Here is a 24652-nt window from a genome sequence, read left to right on the forward strand (position 1 = left end):
ATTGACTTCTCTAACTTCCGTTAATGCCCCACCTGCCCCTCATACCCCATCTGTTATTTACTTATATACACACATTCTTTTTCTCTGTCTCCCTTTTCTCCCTCTGTCCCTCTCACTATACCCCTTGCCCATCCTCTGGGCTTTTTCCCCCCTCCCCCTTTTCTTTCTCCCTAGGCCTCTTGTCCCATGACCCTCTCATATCCCTTTTGCCAATCAACTGTCCAGCTCTTGGCTCCATCCCTCCCCCTCCTGTCTTCTCCTATCGTTTTGGATCTCCCCCTCCCTCTCCCACTTTCAAATCTCTTACTAGCTCTTCTTTCAGTTAGTCCTGACGAAAGGTCTCGGCCCAAAACGTCGACTGTACCGCTTCCTAGAGATGCTGCCTGGCCTGCTGCGTTCACCAGCAACTTTTATGTGTGTTGTTGATATTCAATGTGGTTCGCCTGTTTGAATGAATAATTGTGCACTGCGAGCGCTGCTGAAGGGCTTTGCAAGCCACCTTGTTCAAAGCATTTCCACACAGGTACTATCCCCCACAGGGATTGCCAATGTAAACAAGAAGCAGTCACTGAGCATGTCTCAACCCGCTCTTGAGTGCGGAATGGAATTGAAGACACGAAAGACTGCAGATGCTGGACGCTCGGGCGATGCACAATCTGGTGGAGAAACTCGGCGGGTCGAGCAGCTTCCATGAGGGGAAAGGAATTGTCGATGTTTTGAGTTGAGGCGTTCCGTCAGGACTAAGAGTGGAGAAGCAAGGCAGCCAGCGAAGAGGAGAGGGGGAGGGGTGAGGCAGGGAATGGAATGGTACATTGTGTTTTCAATCAAGCCCCCTTCAACTCTTCAGATTATTATTCACGTGCGCTAAGTGACAAAGCAGACAATAAGCCCCAGCCACTGTAATTTGCTTTAAATTCCGTTATTAGTCCAGACAAAACACTACCCTGGGCAACGATACGGAGGGAGCGGAACTCCGCTAGCAACACCTCGGCCCACTAAACCAGATCGAAGTCCCGGCGCCTGCGCTCTGCTGGTTTGGCGGCGCCTTTAAGGTGAAGTTGTGGGATTTCGTCATCGGAGTAGCGGGGGTGGGGTGGGGGAACACTGGAAGAGGGATCAGGATCGCGATCGCGATCGCTGCCGGTGCGCACCGAGGCAGGACCAGGAGAAGTCAGCCTGCGCTACACCGCCAGAAGTTTTTTTTTGTTTTATTTGCTGATCGGAGGTGGGCTGCGGGCGCAGAAGCGGACGGAGAGAGGCTGACAGGAGGGAGAGCAGAGAGGAGGCGAGGCAGGAAGGTGCAGTGAGCTGGGCGCCGGGCTGTCAGAGGCAGCAGGCGCTTGTCACTGAACGGCCGCTGCCGGACAACAGACCCGGCAGCTGCTCGCAAGGAGCTGCAAGTTGAACGGTGGGTGACAGTCCTCGGCGGAAGAGAAATATGGGATCCAGCTGATCGTCATCGAAGGGGGAAAAAATCGGGCGGACATCCTCACAGGAGGAAACTGGCGTGAAACAAACACTCGCTGTGACACAGAGCGTTTACCGGGCAAGCCGGGCAGACGAGCAGCAGGAGATGTCTGTGCCAGTAAGTATGTCTCGCATTCAACACTATGAAGTCCGGATCGGTTCCTGCCTCTGTGTGTGTGTGTGTGTGTGTGTGTGTGTGTGTGTGTGTGTGTGTGTGTTGATGCAGCGCAACCCAGGTTGGCTATATAGCATAGAGGATCACGGATAATTTGGGATTTTTCCAATTATTCCAAACTGGGCAGCTCGTTGCAGCTGTGATTATTTCCGTCCCTCTAATGCATTGGATATCTGTAGTGCCGTTTGGTAATGTTAGCCCGGCACCGCGGACTCACTCTCTCTCTCTCTCTCTGTGTTTGTGTGTGTGTGTGTGTGGAGCTCGGGCCCCAGCCGGGACAGGCATCGGTCCGCCTGCCTCTGCCTCTTACAGGACTAGCGAGAGGTTGACTCGTCCATTCTAATGATGGTCCTGGGAAAACATATGCCAGCTGTTATTTTGCTCCTTTATTGAGGGGGGAGGGGATTCGTGATTTATTTCTCTCTGACTTTAGTCCGCAGATTATTTACAAATGTGACGGCAACAACTTTACAATCCTTTCCTTTTACAATTACTGTTACCGCTGAAACTGTAGGATAACTGAAGTGCATTATTTTGAGGCGAAGTGTTCTTCTACAGTGTAGAACCGGTGGGATATATGCCGGATTCTCTGTTAGTGTCGTTAAGAGTGCGACTTCCAAGTGTTTTAAAGCCCCCTTCCCCCAATTGTTTGCAAAATCTGTGCGAGAATAGAAGTGTATGGGATTGCAGTTACTGGATCATTCCTGGTACCCAACCAACATAACCGGCAGTGATTCTTTCTCCAGGTTGCTATTTCCAAAACGAAACAATGACGGGAATAAAATATTAGTCAAGTACTATTTCCCCCTTTTGAATATTGATCAGGCGGTTCTCCTAGAGAACGCGGAGAAATACGGACATTTCCTCCGGGATCCTTCGCTCCTAGTTTTAGACTTCCGGAAGGAAACAGCTATCATTGGGGTTCTTGAAGTTTCTCACTTCACTTCCCCTCTCCCACCCACTCAACTACCTTTCACCTCACCTGGCTTTACCTATCACCTCACTTGGCTTTACCTTTCACCTCACCTGGCTTTACCTATCACCTTCTAGCTTTACTCCTTCTGCTCCCCCCACCCACTTGTTATTCTGACTTCTTTCCCTTTCCTGTCTCGGCTTTATCGCGGACTCTGCCTTTCCATAGATGCTGCCGGACTTGCTGAGATCTTCCAGTTTTTGTGTGTTGCTACTGGAGATCTGGTTTTATTGGGATACCCAAGCAGGCCGAGTATACTAGAAAGTGAACAGATGCAGAGATACCTATTGAGATGAGATTAGGAATAAGCCAGTAAACTGTTGGTGAATTCAGTCCATTTGGTCACCCTGAGGCCAACCAGTAGAGTCTTTAGTTTAGGGATGAGGACATTATTGGTAGGACCTCCTCTGCTGCCCAACAGAGCAGACGAGGAAGCTGGTCGTCTTGAACAATTGAGGAGAAGGTAGAAATCCCTTAATGGGGAGCCCCACAATTCTAACACAGTGTCAATAAAGAATATCATTGTGCACCCAGTTGGGGAATTAGGGAGAAACCTTGAACTGCGCTCATTCTCCTTCACCAGCTGCTCCTGACTTTTTATGGATTAACGTTCATGACAATGTACACTTTAACAGCTTAACCCTAAGTCACACATACAAGAGTGACACAAAAGTGGCCTTTGTACAATATGAATTTACACTCAGTGGCCACTTTATTGGGTCCTTCCTGTACCTAATAAAGTGGCCACTCAGTGGTCTTCTGCTGCAGCCCATCCACTTCAAGGTTTGACATGTTGTGCGTTCAGAGATGCTCTTCTGCACAATCTGCTCCACCATTTTATCATGAGCTGATCCATTCTCCTATTTAGTCCCACTCCCCCGCCTTCTCACCATAACCTTTGATGCCCTGGCTACTCAGATACCTATCAATCTCTGCCTTAAGTACACCCAATGACTTGGCCTCCACTGCTGCCCGTGGCAACAAATTCCATAGATTCACCACCCTCTGACTAAAAAAATTTCTTCGCATTTCTGTTCTGAATGGACGCCCTTCAATCCTTAAGTCATGCCCTCTTGTACTAGACTCCCCTATCATGGGAAACAACTTTGCCACATCCACTCTGTCCATGCCTTTCAACATTCGAAATGTTTCTATGAGGTCTCCCCTCATTCTTCTAAACTCCAAGGAATACAGTCCAAGAGCGGATAAACGTGCCTCATATGTTAACCCTCTCATTCCCGGAATCATTCTAGTGAATTTTCTCTGTACTCTCTCCAATGTCAGCACATCCTTTCTTAAATAAGAAGACCAAAACTGCCCACAATACTCCAAGTGAGGTCTCACCAGCGCCTTATAGAGCCTCAACATCACATCCCTGCTCCTATACTCTATTCCTCTAGAAATGAATGCCAGCATTGCATTCACCTTCTTCACTACTGACTCAACCTGGAGGTTAACTTTAAGGGTATCCTGTATGAGGACTCCCAAGTCCCGTTGCATCTCAGAACTTTGAATTCTTTCCCCATTTAAATAATAGTCTTCCCGTTTATTTTTTCTGCCAAAGTGCATAACCATACACTTTCCAACATTGTACTTCATTTGCCACTTCTCTGCCCATTCTTCCAATCTATCCAAGTCCCTCTGCAGACTCTCCGTTTCCTCAGCACTACTGGCCCCTCCACCTATCTTCGTATCGTCAGCAAATTTAGCCACAAAGCCATCTATTCCATAATCCAAATCGTTGATATACAATGTAAAAAGAAGCGGCCCCAACACTGATCCCTGTGGAACACCGCTGGTAACCGGCAGCCAACCAGAATAGGATCCCTTTATTCCCACTCTCTGTTTCCTGCCAATCAGCCAACGCTCTATCCACGTATGTAACTTTCCTGTAATTCCATGGGCTCTTATCTTGTTAAGTAGCCACTGTTGTAATGCCTGATTATTCGTGTCAGCTCGAACCAGTCTGGCCATTCTCCTCTGACCTTTCACATTAACAAGCTGCTTTTGCCCACTGAGCTGCTGCCCACTGGCTGTCTTTGTTTTTGTTTTGCAAACTGATTTCTGTAAACTCTAGAGACAGGGCATTGGAGGACGATTTAATGCTGGCTTTCAAAAGGAAATTGGGTATATACTTGGAAATCTATGTTGTGGGGAAAGGATAGTGGAGTGGAGGTTATTGAATAGTGGATGGACAGACTATCACTCTGAAATTATATTCTGTTAACATTGATAACTGTTATGTTTGGGGGGAAATGAAAATAGCAAGGCGTAACTGGATTATCAGGTGCAATAAGATTTTGTTTTGAACTCTATTCTCTGTTGCAATCTTCTGTAGAAATTGCCTTTTAGACTCTGGACTTCCCTGTGTATTTTTTTCGAAAAAAACATTTAACAGGATTTTAGTTACTGGGAGATTACTTTTTTATATAGAAGTGGTAAATCCTCACTAGTTCTGCAATGCTGAAAAAACGATTACAAAGCAATCTGCTGTTGGAGTGGCAATTCACATTCATACTGCCACTGCCTTTGTATGAAATAAACCATCTTGTTTAATTCATGGCTTCCTACGCATTTTATCTCATCCAACACATTGCAACATTCAAAACACTTACTTTCCAATTGTCCTTGTAATAGTGGAGCTCTCTGTGTAATGGCTGATTGAAAGAAGGCCGAGTTTGACATTCCAATGCTGGAGGTCAGGGTTGTCCTCTATTATTTTCACATTTGAACCATGTCTTCTGTTATCTGATCTCTGCTATTAGCAACAGTCGAGGTAATCAGCCAGGATTCCTGCACCTAATCAATATTTCTCAAAAGTGAATGTTTACGGAAGTTGCATGAATATATCTATATCGTGACATTCATGGCCTCAAAACTTCCCAAAATGTTTGGAAGAACCCAATATTGCCGCGTGGGATTGTGTTGTGCACAAATTGGCAAAAAGAAATTGGTTTTCTTCAATGCCCTGTAATAAGACATTGGAATGAGACTGCAGTGGAGAGTATAAAGCAGCAGACAGCTTTTACAGTTCATCCAGGCTGATGAGAGTGGTAAAATCAAGTCATTAGCTATACTCTAACATGGACAATGCACTCTTAACTATGGAACTGTACACCAGTACAAGTTCAGTATCTTCAGCAAACGAGGTTAGAAGAGAAAGAAGGGGAAAAATATAAAAAGAATTTGCATTTATACAACACCATTTATGTCCCCAAGGCGCTTCACATACAGTGAAGTTCTTTTGAATGCAGTTGCCTTCATGCGGGAGGTATGGCTGCCCACTTGCATACTGCAAGGCTAGAATTTAGAATGCCACAAGTGAGGACGTGGATGATGGAGGCATGCTGTGCTGTACTAAACAATGGAATTGGGAAAACTGCTTTCCTGAAATGTCAGTAAGGTAATATGATGGAGCCACTTAGTTCATTGGATATAAATATTCAAAGACTGAGTTAAATTTTACACTTCGTCTCACCAACCCGTTAAAACCTGTGTTATTGTTGTGATATCATAGCTTCATTAAAAAAAATCTCCCGTGGTATCTAATAAAACATGAAGTATAAAGTTAAAGACAAGGCACTTGTATAAGAGAAAGGAAATATGATTTAAATTAACATTCTAACTGTCTTTCACCACAACTGCCAGAACCAGCCATTGGTTCCATTATGTATATATATGTTCAATCTTTTTAGCTAATAAGCTGCTAATTGATGGAGGCCCTCTTGTTTAGGGGCTGTTTCCAATCACCGGTTTTAGCTGTTTTACTTTACTACAGTCATCCCTTGCCATCCCTGTTGTCTCTGTATTTATTGCTTGACCTGCACTGGGTTACAAGCACCATTGTACCGTCTGGGATTAGTGCTCTCTGCAATACATTTGGATCATCGTTTTTAAATTAGTGATTCATAACTCTGTGATCTTACATGTTCATAAAAGGAAAAAGGAGGGCAGAGTGCTGTTGTCCATGGTTATGAAGCCTCTTTTATTCTGCACCTTTTGTGGTACAGGGTAAAATATCCCATGAAACAGTTAGCCTTGTAGTCATCAAAAACAGTAGTTTCGTGTGAAAGAATCAAATGTCTGTGAAACCTTTCAAAACCAAATCAAAGATTGTTTACTGCAAAATCTCATGTGTTCTGGTAGGAAACTGGTAGGTAACATTAGATGCCCATTTAATCTTGTGTGAAAAAGCAGGTAATTTTCCTGAACTTGCACTGAAGGCTGTGTGTGCATAATGGCTCTACCTTAGAATGATAGTGAATCACGCAAAGAATTGTTCTTTGGAGCAATGGTTTGGAAGTCCACACGCATCAGGTATATCAGTAAATATTACGTTTTCCTAGGTTAGTTCTTATTCTGTATGCTTACTGATATAATTGAATGATGGCAGTTCCTTGATTTTCTATGTGGTGAAGTGACCTTTGTTTTACAGCAGTTCTGAGATAGAGTCACAAGGTTTCTGCAGAGTGTTTCGTTGTCTGTTATTGAATATTGACTAACAGCTTTATTGATCTTTTATCATTACCGGCTTTGCATTATCGTGTTCAGCGATTTATTGAACTCTTGCCCTTTGCTGAGAGCTCTCCTGGAAAGGGATCCTGTTCCTTGTTTTGCTTATATAGAAGATTTTAAAACATTTTTCAGTTATTCCTTCTGAGTTTTAGCAGGAAAAGGATTCTTTTTCTATGTATAGAAAATGGAAGGCCAAGCTCTATGCATTTCTTTAGCAGTCAAAGTCAGCCATCATTTACAATTACTTATGAATCATTACTTGTTTGGAGACACACATACAGTACTGTGCTCAGAACTTGTGGTGTTAATAGAATACCAACAGTTGCTGTTTGTATGTGATTGCTTACCACAGTTGTCGTTCTGTCTCCTCCTCGGTATTATGCTAAATCTCCACCTACTCCTTATTCTGCCAAGAGACCATCAGCCTCAAACTTTCTCCCCAGTTGCTGACCCACCTGAGTATTTGCAGATTCCTTTCTACGATTTTTCTAAAATTCAGATTCTCGGGGCTTTCCTTTGGTCCTTTGGACATTTTCTAGCATTTGTCTGCACTCTAATGTTTTCTTGAGTTTAATGGACATCATCTCATTCCGCACCTTATCCACCAACCCTCCCCCAAGACAACCACCAAAACCCTACATTTCCCTGAGCCCCATCTAGTGTGTAAGCTAACTGAGAATGGTGTCCCGTGTCCCGCATGCAGCCGATCTCAAATGCTAAGGGAGCTGAAGTGCCTACTTCTGCACAATGACCTTTGCTCAAGGACAGCATCTCATTTGCCTGTTTCTGAATTTCTCACTCTCCTGTCATCCTCATGGCATTTGGTGGGATAAAACTGACACTTTCCATCCTCCTTATGAATGACACCTTGTCTTCACTGAGCAATGGTCCTCCCTTGGAGTGGGATGTCATGTCCATATATGGAGGGCATGCGGTGTGATGACATCAAGCGAACGGGCAGTGTGTGAGCAGCCTGGCATGGTCTGCCATCCCAGCAAATCCCCCCTTTCGGTGTCACATATGGAATGGAATTAATTGGATTTTTAGGAATGAAGCTGTGCGTTTGGCTGTAGGCTGTAGATTTGAACAACAAACAAATTGTGGACTCCTGCAGCTTTCAATCTGCTTTCGCTTACTGTACGGCAGCAAAAAAAAGAGGTGTCATTTAAAACCAAACAAACACATTTTAATATTTATAATTCTAATGTTTCTACTTTGCATAAATTGTTTTTAGGCACTCTTTAATAATAGTTGGCAATTGAAATTCCGCTGTCTATTCAAGCTTTGAGAATCCTTTTTTCCTTATTGTATGTAGGTGGCAGTGAGAGCTGATAGGACTGTAGCAAAAGCAATTGGGATATTTGATGTTATAATTAGAGGCATGGAACATACAAGCAATGAAGTTAAACTGGACCCATACAAATTAATAGTTGAACTTCAGTGAGCCTAATTCAGGTATGGCTCTTTTGAAAAGCTTCTTAAAGAGAGCACAGACAGAATTGTTAGAATAGCTCCAGTTATGTAGGGAGGCAGAGGAAGAGGTTGTTCTCAAAAAGTCTAAGAATAGAGTGAGATCTCATAGAGGAATTTCAAATTTTGAGAAATTTTATTCAAATTGGTGGGTGGAATCTACAGGTGGGACTGGAAGGTAATTTACGGGCAAGAGGAAGAAAATCAAAAAGCAAACTGTACTGCAGCTGCTGGAAATCTGAAATCAAAAGTTGCAGGATGCATACAGTTGATCAGGTAGGTTCTTTACAATAAGAACAGAATTAATGTTTCAGATCAGATCTGGAAAAGCGAGAAAACAAAGTTAGTTTTAGAATACTACTGAGAGGAAAGAGAACGGTCAGGTTTAAGGCAATTAGCAAAAAAAGGGAAATACTTTTTTTCCCCTGTGAGCTGCAGTCTTAAGTTGTACTGCCTGGAAAAAGTGCTGATAGCAGATTTTTTGGCTGTCATAATAGAATATTTATTTTAAATGTGCTAAATAAAGCAGCATAGCTTTCAGGATAGAGCAGGGATGGGAATCACTGGATAGATTTATACGGGATGAGAAAAGTTAAGTCAATAAATGCTGGTCACATTGGGCTGAAAAGCCACTGTCAGTCCTAATAAAGTTCTGACATTCCATGAGAATGGTATGCGTGATGGTGTAGAATAGTGGATTTGCATCTTGAATGCTTAGACCACGAGTTCAAATCCCATCAAGGCAGCTGAGGAATTTAAGTACAAGTTATTATATAAAATACGTAATTTTTAAAAAAAAAGTGGTAACTTTTGCTATTGGATTATTAAAAGGCTACTGTAAATTGCCTGTTGCATGTAGGTGAGTGGTAAATCTCAGGGGAGTTGATGGGGATTTAGAGATGATAAAATGGGATTAATGCAAATGAATACTTGATGTCTGACACAGATTCAGTAAGTCAAAGTGTCTGTTTCCTTGCTGTATACCTCTGTCGTTCTTTAGTGCAGAATGGTTGCTGTCCTATATGTGAATCCAGACCTGTCACTGAAATCAACTTTCTTTTCTTTTTTTTTCATTATTTTAATTTTTTTATTGAAGTTCATCATCAAAAATTTCCATAAGATGTATTTCAGATACTGTACATATATATCATGTTTGTCACAAATCTCCACATAATATTTATCTGAGGTATACACTTATAGAAAGGTGAGGAAAGAAAGAACAATCGAAAGAAGAAAACTGTACAAAGTAGGGAGTGATCTTATTTTTTACAACATATTCATTGACTTGTGAGAATAAAATCAGGCCTATGAGGTGTTATGTAGTTAAACCATTTTTCCCAGTATGAATCAAATTGTTCCAAATTATGATTAACAGATGCTGTTATCTTCTCCATTTTGTAAATGTCCACTGTAATTTCCATTCATACATTTAAAGTAGGACTCTCCTGTGATAACCATTTCCTGGTACGGGTCTTTTTACCAGCCACCAGCAGTACATTCATTAAATATTTATCTCTTTTCAACAAGGTATATACTCAAAAATATGGTCTTACTCTCTAAGGGTATTTCACATTTAAAGATGTCTTGTAGGGCATTATGTATCCCATTTCAATAGTCTTTGATAACGGGGCATTCCCAGAAAATATGATAATGGTTTGCATTTTGATTTCCACAATTTCTGCAGCAAACAGGGAGGTTACTATCATAATGGGATTTCTGAGAGGGTGTAATAAAATATCTTATCAAGTTTTTCCACCCAAACTCCCTCCATTTCTGTGAACTGGTACACTCTCGGGCAATTAGGTATCAACAATAAAAGAGGCTATTGCCATCGATGTGGATATCCTCCAAACTAAACCTTAAAAAAAGCTTCAAGGTGTCCAGTAATAGTTATAAAGTGGTTTGAGATAAATTACTCACCAGTTTCAGAGAGATGGATCCATCTTCTGTCTCTATCAATTGCTGCTAATTAGTGTGTAAGCAGATATGATCAATAACATTTTTCCTGCTTGGACCTCTTTCTGTCCCACATTTGCTTTAAGTAAATTGAAGCCTGAATTTTGTTACTCTCTCTTTAGGCACGGCTTATTACTGATTTGGACCTCGTAATTTTTGTATTCCTTTGAGAGGCAATGTGATGAAATGACAATTTTTGGACCCATGTAAGGATTGCTGATCATTGACCTGTCTCGCTTGTACTCATGTAACTTCTACAAGTCCCAAAAGGTCACAGAGCAACTGAACCATTTTCCACTGGTTATTCATTTACACGTTAATCTGATTCCGATGAGCTGGCTTTCAGATACAGCACTTGGTAACAATACACCTGACTGAAAATAACTCTTGAGAGAGGGGGAGAACATAGAATTTGTAAAGAGATTTGTAAAGGGAGTTTTATTTTTAACAGCTTTGGTGTTTCCTTTTTTAAAATGATATTGGAAAGAATGTGCTGTCATTGTCAGGGAATGCAGTGGGTTATTTTATTGGGGGGAAATGATGGGCTTCAGCACTCTAGATACTGAGCGCTAAGCAGCCTGTTAAACAATGGCAAACATTGGAAATTAGGTCTTGAAAAAGAAATGCAGGTAAATCTATGCTCTTTAATAAAGCTATTTTGAACGGGCATTTCATTTTGCTTGTGTTGTTTGGCAGCTTGCGCTAATTTAGCTCATTTGTCTGTTATACAACACAAGAAAGGACTCTGATTGCTACTGTTAGCTCCATCCTCTAAAGTGACTTGATTCGAGTGTAACATTTGATGCCACAGCAGTTACGGCATTGGATAAGGGAGGCTGGACTAAAATGGGAGCTTCGCCATTGGAGATATGAACATTTTTTAAACACTGTTTGTAAAATAAACTTGGAATACAGTGGATTCCAGTTAATTGAGGTATGTTAGGACCAGACGCGAGGAATTCTGCAGATGCTGGAAATTCAAGCAACACACATCAAAGTTGCTGGTGAACGCAGCAGGCCAGGCAGCATCTCTAGGAAGAGGTACAGTCGATGTTTCGGGCCGAGACCCTTCGTCAGGACTAACTGAAGGAAGAGCTAGGAAGAAAGTCAAATCTCTTACTAGCTCTTCCTTCAGTTAGTCCTGACAAAGGGTTTCGGCCCGAAACGTCGACTGTACCTCTTCCTAGAGATGCTGCATGGCCTGCTGCATTCTCCAGCAACTTTGATGTTAGGACCAGTATATCTTGGCAATATTAAGCAGTTGCCCCAATTAGCTAAAGCTTATGGAAACAGTTAGATCAGTGTGAAAAGGATGAACTACCATTTAACTGAGTAATAAATTATGTATTTAAATGAAATACAGAACAAATTAGGACACTACGAATACCACTATAGTACTATAAAACTATATATTAGTTCCCAATAGTTATTGATGGAGAAATTCATCCAGTATATGATGCTCTGTTCTTTTGATTGACTGTAATTGAACAAAATCAGCACAGACACCAAGTGCAGTTAGTGGACTACCTTTATACAATGCTCTCAATGATTGCATCCTCCAAATCTTCATTGTCATTGTAACATTCAAGATGATTGTGGATACCTTCAAATTCTTCACAGTTCCTACCTTGTTGAAGTAGTGAAATGGTTTCATTTTCACTCCCAGCCATTTCTTGCATCTTCAAGCCTGAATACTGTAAACCGCAGTGAGCAAAACAGTTCTGAATTGTCTTAGTGCCTATTTCTTGCCAATTATCAGTGACAAAAATCATTGTTATTTGGCAAGAAATACATGTGCAGCTAATTTAGTGCTTTGATTTACTGGATGAACCTTCGCAAATCTTAACAAGGTGGGGTAAAGTCCATCTAATCAGAATGCCCAGCTATTTCCTCATGAGGAGTGAAGATGGTTAAGACCTTTATATTTTTATGTGGTACGATTAGGTAACATAGAAAAAATATTTACATTTATGGATGAGTCCATTCACGGCTGATTTAAGTGCTGGGCCAGATTGAAGAGATCAGGGTGTCAGGGCTGGAGGTGAGGGATGTGGTGTTTAGTTCACTGCTCACTAAGGTTTACTCACCCCTGTGCTGAACTGAGGCTGTGGCCTGCAAGTAGTGGGCTCCTACACCTGCTGCAGTGATGACTGGCTTTGTGGCTGTGATCTCACTTTCGTGAACTTTAGTTTTGAATGTTATGTGCTTAAGTTTTATTATTTGCACAGTCTGCTCTTTTCCTTTGAACATTGGGAAACTGACTGTCTTTTTTATTAATGAATTCTATTGGGTTTCTTCGTTTTGTGGCTGCCTTTAAGGAGACGAATTTCAAGGTTGTATATAGTATACGTGCTTTGATAATAAATGTACTTTGAATTTGAGTCCATTAACAGGGATATTGAGACACGGCCGTTACTAACTCTTCAGTTAAGCAATGCGGAGGAAACATACTTTCCCAGAAAGTAACCGGTGATAATGTTGGATTTTCAACAACATGCAGTGACTGAGGTGAAAAACAACGAGAATTTCAAGGGAAAGCAATCTTAATGTAGAAAGATAAAATGTGCTGGAGGATCTGGTGAAAGGATTTGCAAAGCAAGGCTCATGGAGGATAAACACTGGTGGGAACCTGTTGGGATAAATAATCTGTTTCTCTGCTATCGGCTCTTTGCAGTTTTCCTTTCTGCATCCTGGATGAGTAAAAATTTGAGCTGTTGAATAGTTATATACAGTCTATAATAGAGCTAGAAGGGGTGTGAGGAATGCCCCCCACAAGTATGCTTGACTTGCCCATGTCATGTTTCTCTTTTATACATTCACCCAAAAATATTATCTGAAATAAATAGACTGGATTTGCATGTGAGTGAAGCAAATGCTTTGCTCTGCATTGTACCACTGATTTTCCACTTTGTACTGATCATCACCATAGGGGAAAGCCCTGTATTGACAGCTTCCACAGGAATTTGCAATATGGGTTTGATCCCAACCTCTGGTTAGAGTTTATATGTTCTCCCTGTGATTAAGTTAATCGTCCAGGTGGCTGGCAGGGAAATTAGAAAGGGTTAATAGATAAGCAATGGAGAGTAGCTTACAGAGAAATAAGAAATGGGCGTGCGTATGGAGCTGGCATAAACTTGATGGGCCAAATAGCCTCCCATATTGTGAGGAAAGCATTAAAACAAAAATGACTAGTCCATTAAGCAAGTTATCAAGAGTCTGCCTGCACAAAGGTGAAAGTGACATAGATGACAACAAGGCTTCACTCCCAGATGAACTCAATGCCTTCTTTGCACACTTTGACTGTCAAACCATGGAAGAACCTTCCCGAACTCTACAGCCCCCAATGACTGTGTGATTTCAGTCTCTGAGGCCGATGTGAGAGCATCCTTCAGCAGGGTGAACCCATGGAAAGTACCTGAACCAGGTGGGGTTCCTGGTTGAGACTAAAGACTCGTGCTGATCTTTGGCTGGAGTATTCACCATTATCTTTAACCTCTCGCTTTGGCAGTCTGAGGTACCCGCCTGCTTCAAGAAGGCTTCAGTTATACCGGTGCCTAAGAAGAACATGGTAACCTGACTCAGTGACTATCATCCAGTAGCACTTACATCCACAGTGATGAAGCGTTTTCAGAGGTTGGGAATGAAACGTATCAACTCCAGCCTGAGAAGCCACTTGGATCCAATCCAATTTGCCTATCGGAGCAACAGGTCCACAGCAGATGTCATTTCATTGGCTCTTCACTCAACCCAGGAACATCTGGACAGCAAAGATGCATACACCAGGATGTTCCTTATCAACTGCAGCTCGGCATGCAACACTATCATCCTCTCGAAACTAATCAATAAGCTTCATGACCTAGGCCTCAATACCTCCTTATGCAATTGGACCCTCAGTTTCCTCATTTGCCGACCCCAGTCGGTTCAGATTGGCAACAACATCTCCTCCACAATCTCCATCAGCACAGGTGTGTGCTTAGCCCCCTGCTCTACTCGCTTTATACTTCTGACTGTGAGGCTAACCACAGCTCCAATGCTGTTCTTCATTTTGCTGACGACACTACTGTTGTTGGCCAAATTAAAGGTGGTGACAAATCAATATATAGGAGGGAGATTGAAAATCTGGCTGAGTGATGTGACGACAACAACCTCTCACTCAACGTCAGCAAGACCGAGGAGCTGATTATTGACTTTAGGTGGAAGAAATATGGAGGAATTTAAGGTGGGGGTTATATGGGAGGCAGGGTTTGAGGGTCGGCACAACAATGTGGGCCGAAGGGCCTGTACTGTGCTGTACTATTCTATGTTCTATGAAACCAGAGGACCATGGGCCAGTCCTCATTGGCGGATCAGAGGTGGAGAGGGTCAGCAGCTTTAAATTCCTCAGTGTTATCACTTCAGAGGATCTGTCCTGGGCCCTGTAAGTAAGTGCCATTATGACGAAAGCACGACAGTGACCCTACTTTCTTAGGAGTTTTCGAAGGTTTGTAATAATGACATCTAAATCTTGACAACTTTCTATAGATGTCTGATGATATGTTTATTGACTAGCTGCATCACAGCCTGGTACGGAAACACCAATAGCCTTGAATGGAAAATCCTATAAAAGGTATTGGATATTGTTCAGCCCTCCCCTCCATTGAGTTCATCTACACAAAGCGCTGTTGCAGGAAAGCAGCATCTATAATTAAGGGCCCCCACCACCCAGGTCATGCTCCCTTCTTGCTGCTGCCACCAGGAAGAAGGTGCAGGAGCCTCACAATTTACACCACTGGGTTCAAGAACAGCTATTACCCCTCAACCATCAGGCTCTTGAACTAGTGGGGATAACTTCACTCACCTCATCACTGAACTGTTTCCACAGCCAATGGACTCACTTTCAAGGACTCTTCATCTCATGTTCTCAATATTTATTGCTTATCTATTTATTATTATTATTTTTTCTTTTGTATTTGCATAGTTCATTGTCTTTTGCACATCGATTGTTTTTCCATCCTGTTGGGCATGGTCTTTCATTGATTCTATTGTGTTTCTTGGCTTTATTGTGTGTGCCTGCAAGAAAATGAATCTCGATGTTGTATCTGGTGACATGTATGTACTTTGATAATAAATTTACTCTGAATTTTGAACATTGAACATGGGTCAGCAATTTCTGGGAGTTGAAAGCAGCTGCCTGAAGGAAAGGTTAAAAGCTGTTGTGAAACTAACCAGGTAACTTCATTGAATGCTATGGGAAGGGTTCAAACTCATTGCTCTGTGTGTGTGTGTGTGTGTGTGTGTGTGTGTGTATTGTAGTGTTTGGCTTAAATATTGGGAAACAAGAATCATCACAAATTCACAATCCCTTATTTGAAATTTTAAAATGGATGGGCTGACTGCCAGAATTAAATTTCAAGGGAGATTATTGAAGAAAATGGGCCAAGGGTCAACTCTGAGCTCCACAACTCAACATAAGTTCATCAGAGGCTGGCCGGCCACTGACTGACGTCTCTGCCTTTTTTTTGTTGGCCAGCTTTCTCTCCAGGGGGTGCTGATTCACTGGTGATGTGTGGCTCTTGGAGTTCCCTGTTGACATACAGATTGCTAGATTGTCATCACCTTTGGGAAATTACCCAGCTGGTTATTAATCATTGATGAAGCGTTGCTGCTAACTTTTTCCATTAGCAGAGACCTCATGGTTAGGTTTAATCTGACATTACAAGCTCAAGGTTATATCAGGCATCATTGGCTGGTGGTCAGGGTTTGAGATTTTTTTTCTCCTCCCACCTGGACTCAAGCAGCATGGAAAAAGGCCCTTTGGTCCACCGAATCTGTGCTGACCATCCTATATTAGTCCCAGTTTCCCCCTAGATTCTACCACTTTCCTTACAGTTAAGCAGTCACAGGAGTGTGCAAACTCTGTATGGACATCACTGAGGGTGAGGTTTGAACCCGTGTCATGTGAGCTGCTCTTCCGGCTGAGCCACTGTGCTTCTTTTGCCTCCTAGGCAGGAATAAGGTTGATCTGTTTGTTTTCTGAGCAGTTGGCATGGTTTCTATTGGCCATTTGGTTCCCTCCTGTGCAGCAATAATTAATTCCATGATCCTTAAGACCATAAACCCATAAGGTATTGGAACAGAATGGGTCCATTTGGCCCATTAAAACTCTTCTGCCATTTGATTATGTCTGATTTATTTTTCCCTCTCACCTCCATTCTCCTGCCTTCTCAGTGTAACCTTTGACAAGAACCTATCAACCCCTGCTTTAAATACGCCCAATGACTTGGCCTCAGATTCCACAGATTCATCACCCTTTGGCTAAAGAAATTCCTCCTCATCTCTGTTCTAAAGGGATGCCCTTGTACTCTGAGGCTTCATCCTGTGGTCCTAGACTCTGCCACTATTGGAAACATTCTGTGCACCTTCCAGTGTTCAGTGGGTTTCATTGAGCTTTGCTATGCTTTACAGCACTATAAAAAAATAGAATCTAGGGGCATCTCAATTGCGTCCATTTGGAAGAGATGTTTAATGAAAGTTACCTTCCTGAGACCACAATAAGATACTACCCAGCAACTGGTATGTTTTTTCCTGCTAGGTGGATTGTGAAATATGAGAGGGCGGATAGAGAAGATTTTCTGGGCTGGACTTCTCCCTCACTTTAGAGGGGTTGAAGGGAAGTGATTTGTAGCAAAACATAAGGGCACATCCCAACTTTGGGCACAATTCAGACAGGGGGACTTTCACACATGGCACACCCAGGGAATATTGAGAGGGATGGGGGGAGTACTAAAGAACAGTGCTGAGAAGGGTTCCTGGCAATTCAAATGTAGTCAGACTGTTAGTCACTTACTGTCTGTTGTAACATGGTACATAACAGCTCATGCACTACTGCAGGCTCCCACCGGGCTGAGGGAATTCTGCAGCCTGCCTTACATGTCAGCCATATGTCCTTGATTTCGAGAAGCAGCAATCCTTACTGCACCTGATCACCAACCGTGCCCGCCCCCCGACATAGAAAATTGCACAGAGACTAGGAGGGAAATAGAAAGAGAGATCTGGATTCCCAGCTTTACTTTTTACAATCTCTAACTCTCCAAGTCTTGTAAGTACAGTAAGACTGAGCCACTGCATCAAATTGCACAGTCGTTGTCATGCACTGCGGTTGAAGGATAAATGAAAACCAGGGCACCAGAGACATGTGTCACGTGGTCTTCCTTACACTTGTCCACCTCCGAGGCCACATGACACCCTGGTGCACTCCCTGCACTGCACTGAGGGATCAGCCACGATTTTGTGTTGAGCCTCTGGAAAGTTCACCCCCTACCTCAGCCTCCCATAACCTTCTGATTCCACCCCTGAGACACGGTCGACGAGGTTGGACTTTTCCTAAGTGTTGGGTGCTATCAAATCTCAGAATTCAAAGCATATATATGTCACCACATACTGCCTTCAGATTCATTTCCTTGCAGACATTCACAGTAGAAAAGAGAAATACAATAAAGTCGATGAAAAACTACACCCAAAGACTGACAAACAAACAATGTGCAAAAGAAGACAAAAGTGTGCAAATAAATAACTGGATGGATGGATAGTTGGATGATTGAATAATACTGAGAACATGAATTGCAGAGTCCCTGAAAGTGAGTCCATGGATTGTGGAGCAGTTCGGAGTTGAGGTGTTATTCACACTAGTTCAGGAGCCTGATGGTTAAAGGGTAATAACTGCTCCTGAACCTGGTGGTGCGGGACCTAAGGCTCCTGAACCTTACTCCTGGCAGTAGCAGTGAGAAGGGAGCGTGACTTGGGTGGTAGGGGTCCTTGATGATGGTGGCTGCTTTCGCGTGGTGGCAAGCCTTGTAGATGCCCTCAGTGCTGGGGAGAGCTTTCCATGTGACGGACCGAGCTGTATCTGCCACTTTTTGAGGGCTTTTCTGTCTTTGGGCATTAGCGGCTCCATACCAGGCTGTGATGCAAACAGACAGGATAATCTTCGTGGTGTCTCCCTCTTGTCTTCCTCTCCCCATCCACTGTAAATCAACTATTATATATAGGAATGTTCAAGTGATGGGCCAATGAAGGGCCCAGGCACTCTGCTCATCAAAGATTCAGTATCCTTGAGTAAGAAAATAAAAACCGGGAATGTTGGAGGAAGGAAGATATTTTTGGTACATGACTGCCTCACTGAGAATGAAGGACATGCAGGAGATAGCTTGTGCGTGTGAACTACCATTTCACACTGATGGAGATGAGAAGGTCTTCCAGGATTATCCTGGAGTCTACAGCAAGTAAAGGCCTCCATTGTAAGAAGTTGTGGACAAATAAAAACAGAGGATTTAAAAAATTAACTTCAAGAATTCTTCATGCACATTTTTATTGTGTTGGACATGAATACATCAATGTAATCAAAACTGAACAAAAGGAACTGCAATGAATTTCTGTGCACAGCAGGTAAGTACAGATCTCGTCCTTGTGTTTGCAAATATGCAATGAGCTGACGGGATATTACCCCCTTCTTTTTCTTGCAGAATGCTTTCCTAGTATTTTCAGTTTAATCTGGAATGGTTCCAGCTGGCTGGATAACAAGATTTTGAGGGTACCAATTAGTGACAATAACTCCCTCCAGGGCAGAATGAAAATATCTAGTACCTTATCCATACCACTTCTGTTTTGTACAAAGCACCTAAAAATGGAGAGAGAAGTTTATAAAGCACAAATAGAAAAACCACAACATAAAGCAAGTTCAAAGAGAAAGAATTCCTTGTTCTTTTGGTTACCTGGGATGAATTCCAAGAATATCAAAAAATCTGTGCAAAAATACTTTTCCTGAACTATGCCAAACTCTGCAGCACAACATGTGCCTTTTTTTTTGACTCTGCAGTTGCTTTATCACTAGTTATTTTGTACATTGTCAGTTGTTAAAACTGTGATTTTTTTTGTTCTGATGCTATACTGTGTGAGTGGAGTCATCTGTTTACCATGTGTTGTGGGTGCAGGATGCCAAAAGTGCCATTGCTATACTGTGTCTGGGTAATTAGTGATTGAAGATTTATTACACAGTACTGCATTAAAAGAAGCACCACCATGCTTAAAATAGCCATGTCAATTTATCTGCTAAAACAGTTACATGGCAAAATAATTACTTAGAGTTTTATGACAGAGAAGCAGGCAATTGAACCCAAAAGATAATTATGTACCCACAAACCTTTTCCCATTTTGCTTCATCTCTCTGATCAAGGTGTGCTTGAATTCCATTCCCTTCTTAGAAATCAGAATCAAGTCAATTATCACTGACATACATCATGAAATTTGTTGTTTTGTGGCAGCAGTACAAAACAATACATAAAATATACCGTAAGTCACAATAAGAAATAGATTAGATTATGAGGACACGCAGTCCTCTTTTATTATCATTTAGAAATGCATGCATTAAGAAATGATACAATGTTTTTCCAGAATGATATCATAGAAACACATGACAAACCAAGACTGAAAAGCTGACAAAAACCACATAATTATAATATGTAGTTACAACAGTGCAAAGCAATACCGTAATTTGATAAAGAACAGACCATGGGCACGGTAAGAAGTCTCAAAGTCTCTCGAAAGTCCCATCATCTGATGCAGACGGTGAACCTCCAGCGCCGCAAACTTGCCGATGCAGCGTCCCAGAAGCATCCGACCACAGTCCGACTCTGAGTCCGTCCGAAAGCTCCGAGCCTCCAACCAGCTCTCCGACACCGAGCCCCATCTCTGCCGCGCGCATCGACCCCGGCCCCGGCAACAGGCAATAGGCAAAGCCGAGGATTTGGGGCCTTCCCCTCCGGAGATTCTCGATCGCGCAGTAGCAGCGGCAGCGAAGCAGACATTTCAGAAGTTACTCCAGATGTTCCTCCGTGCTTTTTCTCTATGAAATCAGGATTGAGCACGGCATCCCACTTCACGGATACGATATCATTCGGAACGGCCGCGCGCGCTGCATCGCACCACCATCTTCTCCTCCCTCTCATACATATAAAATATGTAATAAGTAGTGCAAAAAGAGAGCAAATAGTTTATGGACGCTGATGGTGGATGGATGGTGAAGTGACAAGGCTGATGCTTAATCAAGATCCTTTCATTGAATGGTGTGTATTTAAGGCAAGGAATGGAGATTGACGGATTGTTCTGCTGGGAGATGGCATGTAGCGAACAGGCTGAATGGCCTTGTGTGTTGTAATGAGTGAGTACATCCAGAGAATGATCCCTCTGGTGTGAGATTGACACCAGAACAAGGAACTCTGAGGTCAGGCAACTAAAAGCTTGGTTGAGGAAGAGTATTTTGAAGATGTTTTCAGAGAGGAGAAGGGTGCAGAGGGTGAAGCAGGTATTTGCAGTACTAAGTGACCCGAGAGCTGAAGGCATTGCAACAAGTCATGAAGTGAAGAAAGTACCAAATGTAGTGACAGTTTCTTTCTCTGTTTGACCATTGCACCTTTGCTAATTTGCAAACTTTTTTTTAATGTTGCTTTAAAGTGTACTGGCCATTCTGTATTAACAATGCTCTGCTTTTATTGGATAACTTTTTGTCAATGTTGTAAGCATGGGAAGTTGCCCATGGAAACCGATAAGAACTCTAAATTGTTCACTGGCTCTAATTTTCAGCTTTTCCGCCTCTTTCAACACGCTGGGTTTAACTGCAGTCATACAGTGATTTTGCTAGTCTCTTTCCTTCCTAGTTTTGCTTTGACTGGATTTGCTATGTGATTGGGCAGAGTGACAAGACACAGGGGCAAAGATTGCCCATGGGGGTTTACTTACAATACAAAGCCTGTCACTGGAACGACAGAGCACAGCCACACAGTGATGATTTAAGAACCCTTCACAGATTTATGCCTTGACATTTACTGTTAGCCATTTAGAAATACTTGCTCTGAATCTACTGTGCAGATATATATTCATTGGATTTATTGCTGCACATCAGGAAATCAACTTGACCTTAAATGAATGAAAGAACCTGCCAGAATATAAGACCTTTATTCAACAGGGACTAGAAAAGAAGCTGCCAACAGCTTCCTCATAATTACTGCTGTCTGCTTTTGGACATCTTGGAGATTTCTGCCATATTCCGTTTCTCACCAGGTATCGAAAGAAAGAATTGTGACACATGATTTCGATCAGTCCAAAGCACTTTCCAACCATGTGCAACTTAGTCACTTTGTAACCTGGGGAATAGAGTGCCCATGTTGTACACAGCAAGATCCCACTAAGCGTGCTGCGATCAGGACCAGGCCATCCTGATTTTGTTAAGTTGATTGTGGAATGAAAGTTGGAGAGAATGCTGAACAAACTCTTTATTCCAACTGTGTTTTTGTTAAGGGTGTTGATGGGGTCTTATTTAAATATATATCACACATGCATCTTCAGTCTGACAATTTGCTTGTGTGTGTGTGTGTGTGTGTGTGTGTGTGTGTTTAGGTTTACGCTATTTGCAAAAACAATGTGATCTGCCTCGAGTAACACACATAAAATACTGCAGGAGCTCGGCAGTTGAGGCAGCATCTTTGGAGAGGAATAAACAGTTGACATTTCAGGACAAGACCCTTCACCATTGATGCTGCCTGACCTGCTGAGTTCCTCCAGTGTTTATGTGTGTTCCCCTGGATTTCCAGCATCTGCAGAATCTCCTGTGTTTGTGACCTGTCTGGAGTTTTGCATTTTGTATGGGGGAAGGTGGGTTTTGGGGTCGATGATCAGGATGCCATTCCTTTTTGTGTGGGTGGGGATTTGATCTTTCTCTCAATGAATTTCATGTTCTTAATTTGTCTTGTGGCTGTCTGGAGAAGATGAATCTCAGAGTTGTATATGGACACACAGTTTGATAATAAATGAACCTTTGAAACTTCTGCTTCAACTGCGGTCATGTAAACAAAAGGTGCATATGTACTCAGGGATGCCTGTGGTCCGTTAGGCCCAACAAAGGCTTCGCCAGAGGAGGCAGCCGCATCACTATGAAGATCGCTGTGTATGCAGAACTTCATAATAAAATCCATCAGTGTGATTGTGTGCCTTGTGCGGTGCAGTGTGGAGACTGAATGTGGAAATAATTCACCCACTAAGAAATTGATCGAGCAGTGTTTGATTGGACCCTGAAGAAAATTGGTATTAAGTCTCTGTTGTGCTGTTAGGGCAAGCAAAAAATCCTCGTTATGTCCTAGGAGGGTACAGTACAATTCAGCACGTTGACAGTTGGGTCATTGAGGCTGCCCTAGCTCTTCCAAACATTGAGTCAGTTTCTTCCAACCACTGCCCCTTCCTATCCCCACTTTCTCCCAGAGTCTTGCAGTTTTTCTCCCTGGGGTATTTGTCTTGGAACGTGTGTATTGCACGTGATGGGAATGGTTTTTTGGCCCCTGATATCCTGATGTCACAGTTCTGTTCTGCCATCCAGTTATGTTTAGTATACTACAGTAATCTACTTTTCCCACATCCCTGAATAGTTAACAGTCTGCACTAGTGTCAGTGGTACTGCACCTCACCTTGTGAACCTTTAGCATTGCGAAGCATCTCCAGGCATGTCGTGCAGCTGCAATCAAGCAAACTTTGACATCTCTACTAGAAAGGAAATGTTCTTCTTGACACTGTGTGTTTTATGCCTGGTCTTGGAGGAAGAGAAACAGCTGGAGATGTTTGAAAATTGCGGTGGTCAGATGCTTAGTAACTGAGTGAAGATTCATTGCCTAGGAGCATGACCAACAAAAAAAATACAAATTGTCTCATCTTGCGAGGTGGAAATTAAAAAATGATGCAAGATTCTGATGTGGTATATTTTGTTAAATGTTTTAGAGCTTTTTGCATTTGAACTTAGTACAGTGTGTTTAAAAAAAACCTGGTGAAGCGTCTCATTTTCACGTTGAACATGTCAGTGTGACTTTCCAAATGTCCAGGGAACGGGTGTATCTTGCCTGGGTTGTGTTTCTTTAGAAATGACCTTGTTTTAAATCCTTTCTTCTGGCTCACTCAATGGCTCTGTCAATACTCTACTCTATTAAAGTGCCATGCCTTGCGTGAAGATGTCTTTGTCAAGCCAGTTAAACCACTCCCAGCACCCGATCTGCATCAACAAAGAGACATGGTTAGTTGCTTGTGGTACTGGATCAATCTGAGAAAAAAAATCAATTATTTCTCTCTCTCTCTCTCTAAATTATATTGGATCACCAGTTTATTTTGTTAGACTTGCTGCTTGTTGGGGTATGTGGTAGTATAATACATGCTTGCTTTTCATGTCAACTCTTTTGCCCCTTTTAGGTAAAATCTGATGGACAGAATTCGTTTCTTACTTTTTAATCTCCATTCTTTTAGCATGGCCTCTCTCCTCCATACTATAGAACATAGAGCACTAAGCACAGTACAGACCCTTTGGCACACAATGTTGTGCCGACCTTTAACCTACTCGAAGATCAATCTAGCCCTTCCCTCCTACATAGCCCTCCATTTTTCTATCATCCATGCACCTATTGATGAGTTTCTTGAATGTCCCTAATACATCTGCCTCTACCACCATCCCTGGCAGGACCTTCCACACAACCACCACATATTACCTGGGTAAGAACACCCCCATTACAACTCTCTAGCATCCCTACCAAAACCCTTTCTGACAAATATTTTCTGTCCAAGGTGGATTATTTCTCCTGTTGGAAGCTCACACAAGCATCCACGGTTCACTCTGTATCCCCCTTCATTAATGAATTGCTTCAAGAACTGCTACCCTGTGTATCCCCGTACAGACTTGCCTCAGCCGTCTGTTCTAGTTACATACATACCCTCTCTGGTTTCCTGGCACCATGCTAAGTCCTTCTGCTCCATGAAGTGCAACCACGCTCATCTCAATCTCCATTTCCAAATTGGCAACTTCCACCTTGCCCATGCTTTAGAGTCCAAACTTTGGACTGTCCCCAACTTCTGCTCTGCCCTCTTTTTGAGTGCTAGATAGTTCTCAGATGCCTTTCTGTTTTTCTGGGAGTTACTACTGTGGGTGAGATGATATCTATCTGGTGTTAAACAATATGACAACAATGAATAAATAATACCTTATTAGTATCAGTGCAGAGCCAGTGCACAAAGAGAGTGTTTGAGATGCTGTT

The 24652-nt window shown here is 42.5% G+C and overlaps 1 protein-coding gene across 1 annotated transcript in view; it reads left to right on the forward strand.

The window, feature by feature from the left end:
- Positions 1–1103: 1103 nt before the first annotated feature.
- The window catches only part of bcar1 (BCAR1 scaffold protein, Cas family member), a 261635-nt gene continuing 238086 nt past the window's right edge, over positions 1104–24652 (forward strand). Inside the window, exon 1 of the mRNA XM_072279525.1 lies at positions 1104–1585. Coding sequence (XP_072135626.1) covers positions 1574–1585 — 12 coding nt within the window. The 5' untranslated portion in view covers positions 1104–1573. The remainder of the gene's footprint in view (positions 1586–24652) is intronic.

Source organism: Mobula birostris, chromosome 15, assembly GCF_030028105.1.
Source record: "Mobula birostris isolate sMobBir1 chromosome 15, sMobBir1.hap1, whole genome shotgun sequence".
In the NCBI taxonomy this organism is placed as follows: Eukaryota; Metazoa; Chordata; class Chondrichthyes; order Myliobatiformes; family Myliobatidae; genus Mobula; species Mobula birostris.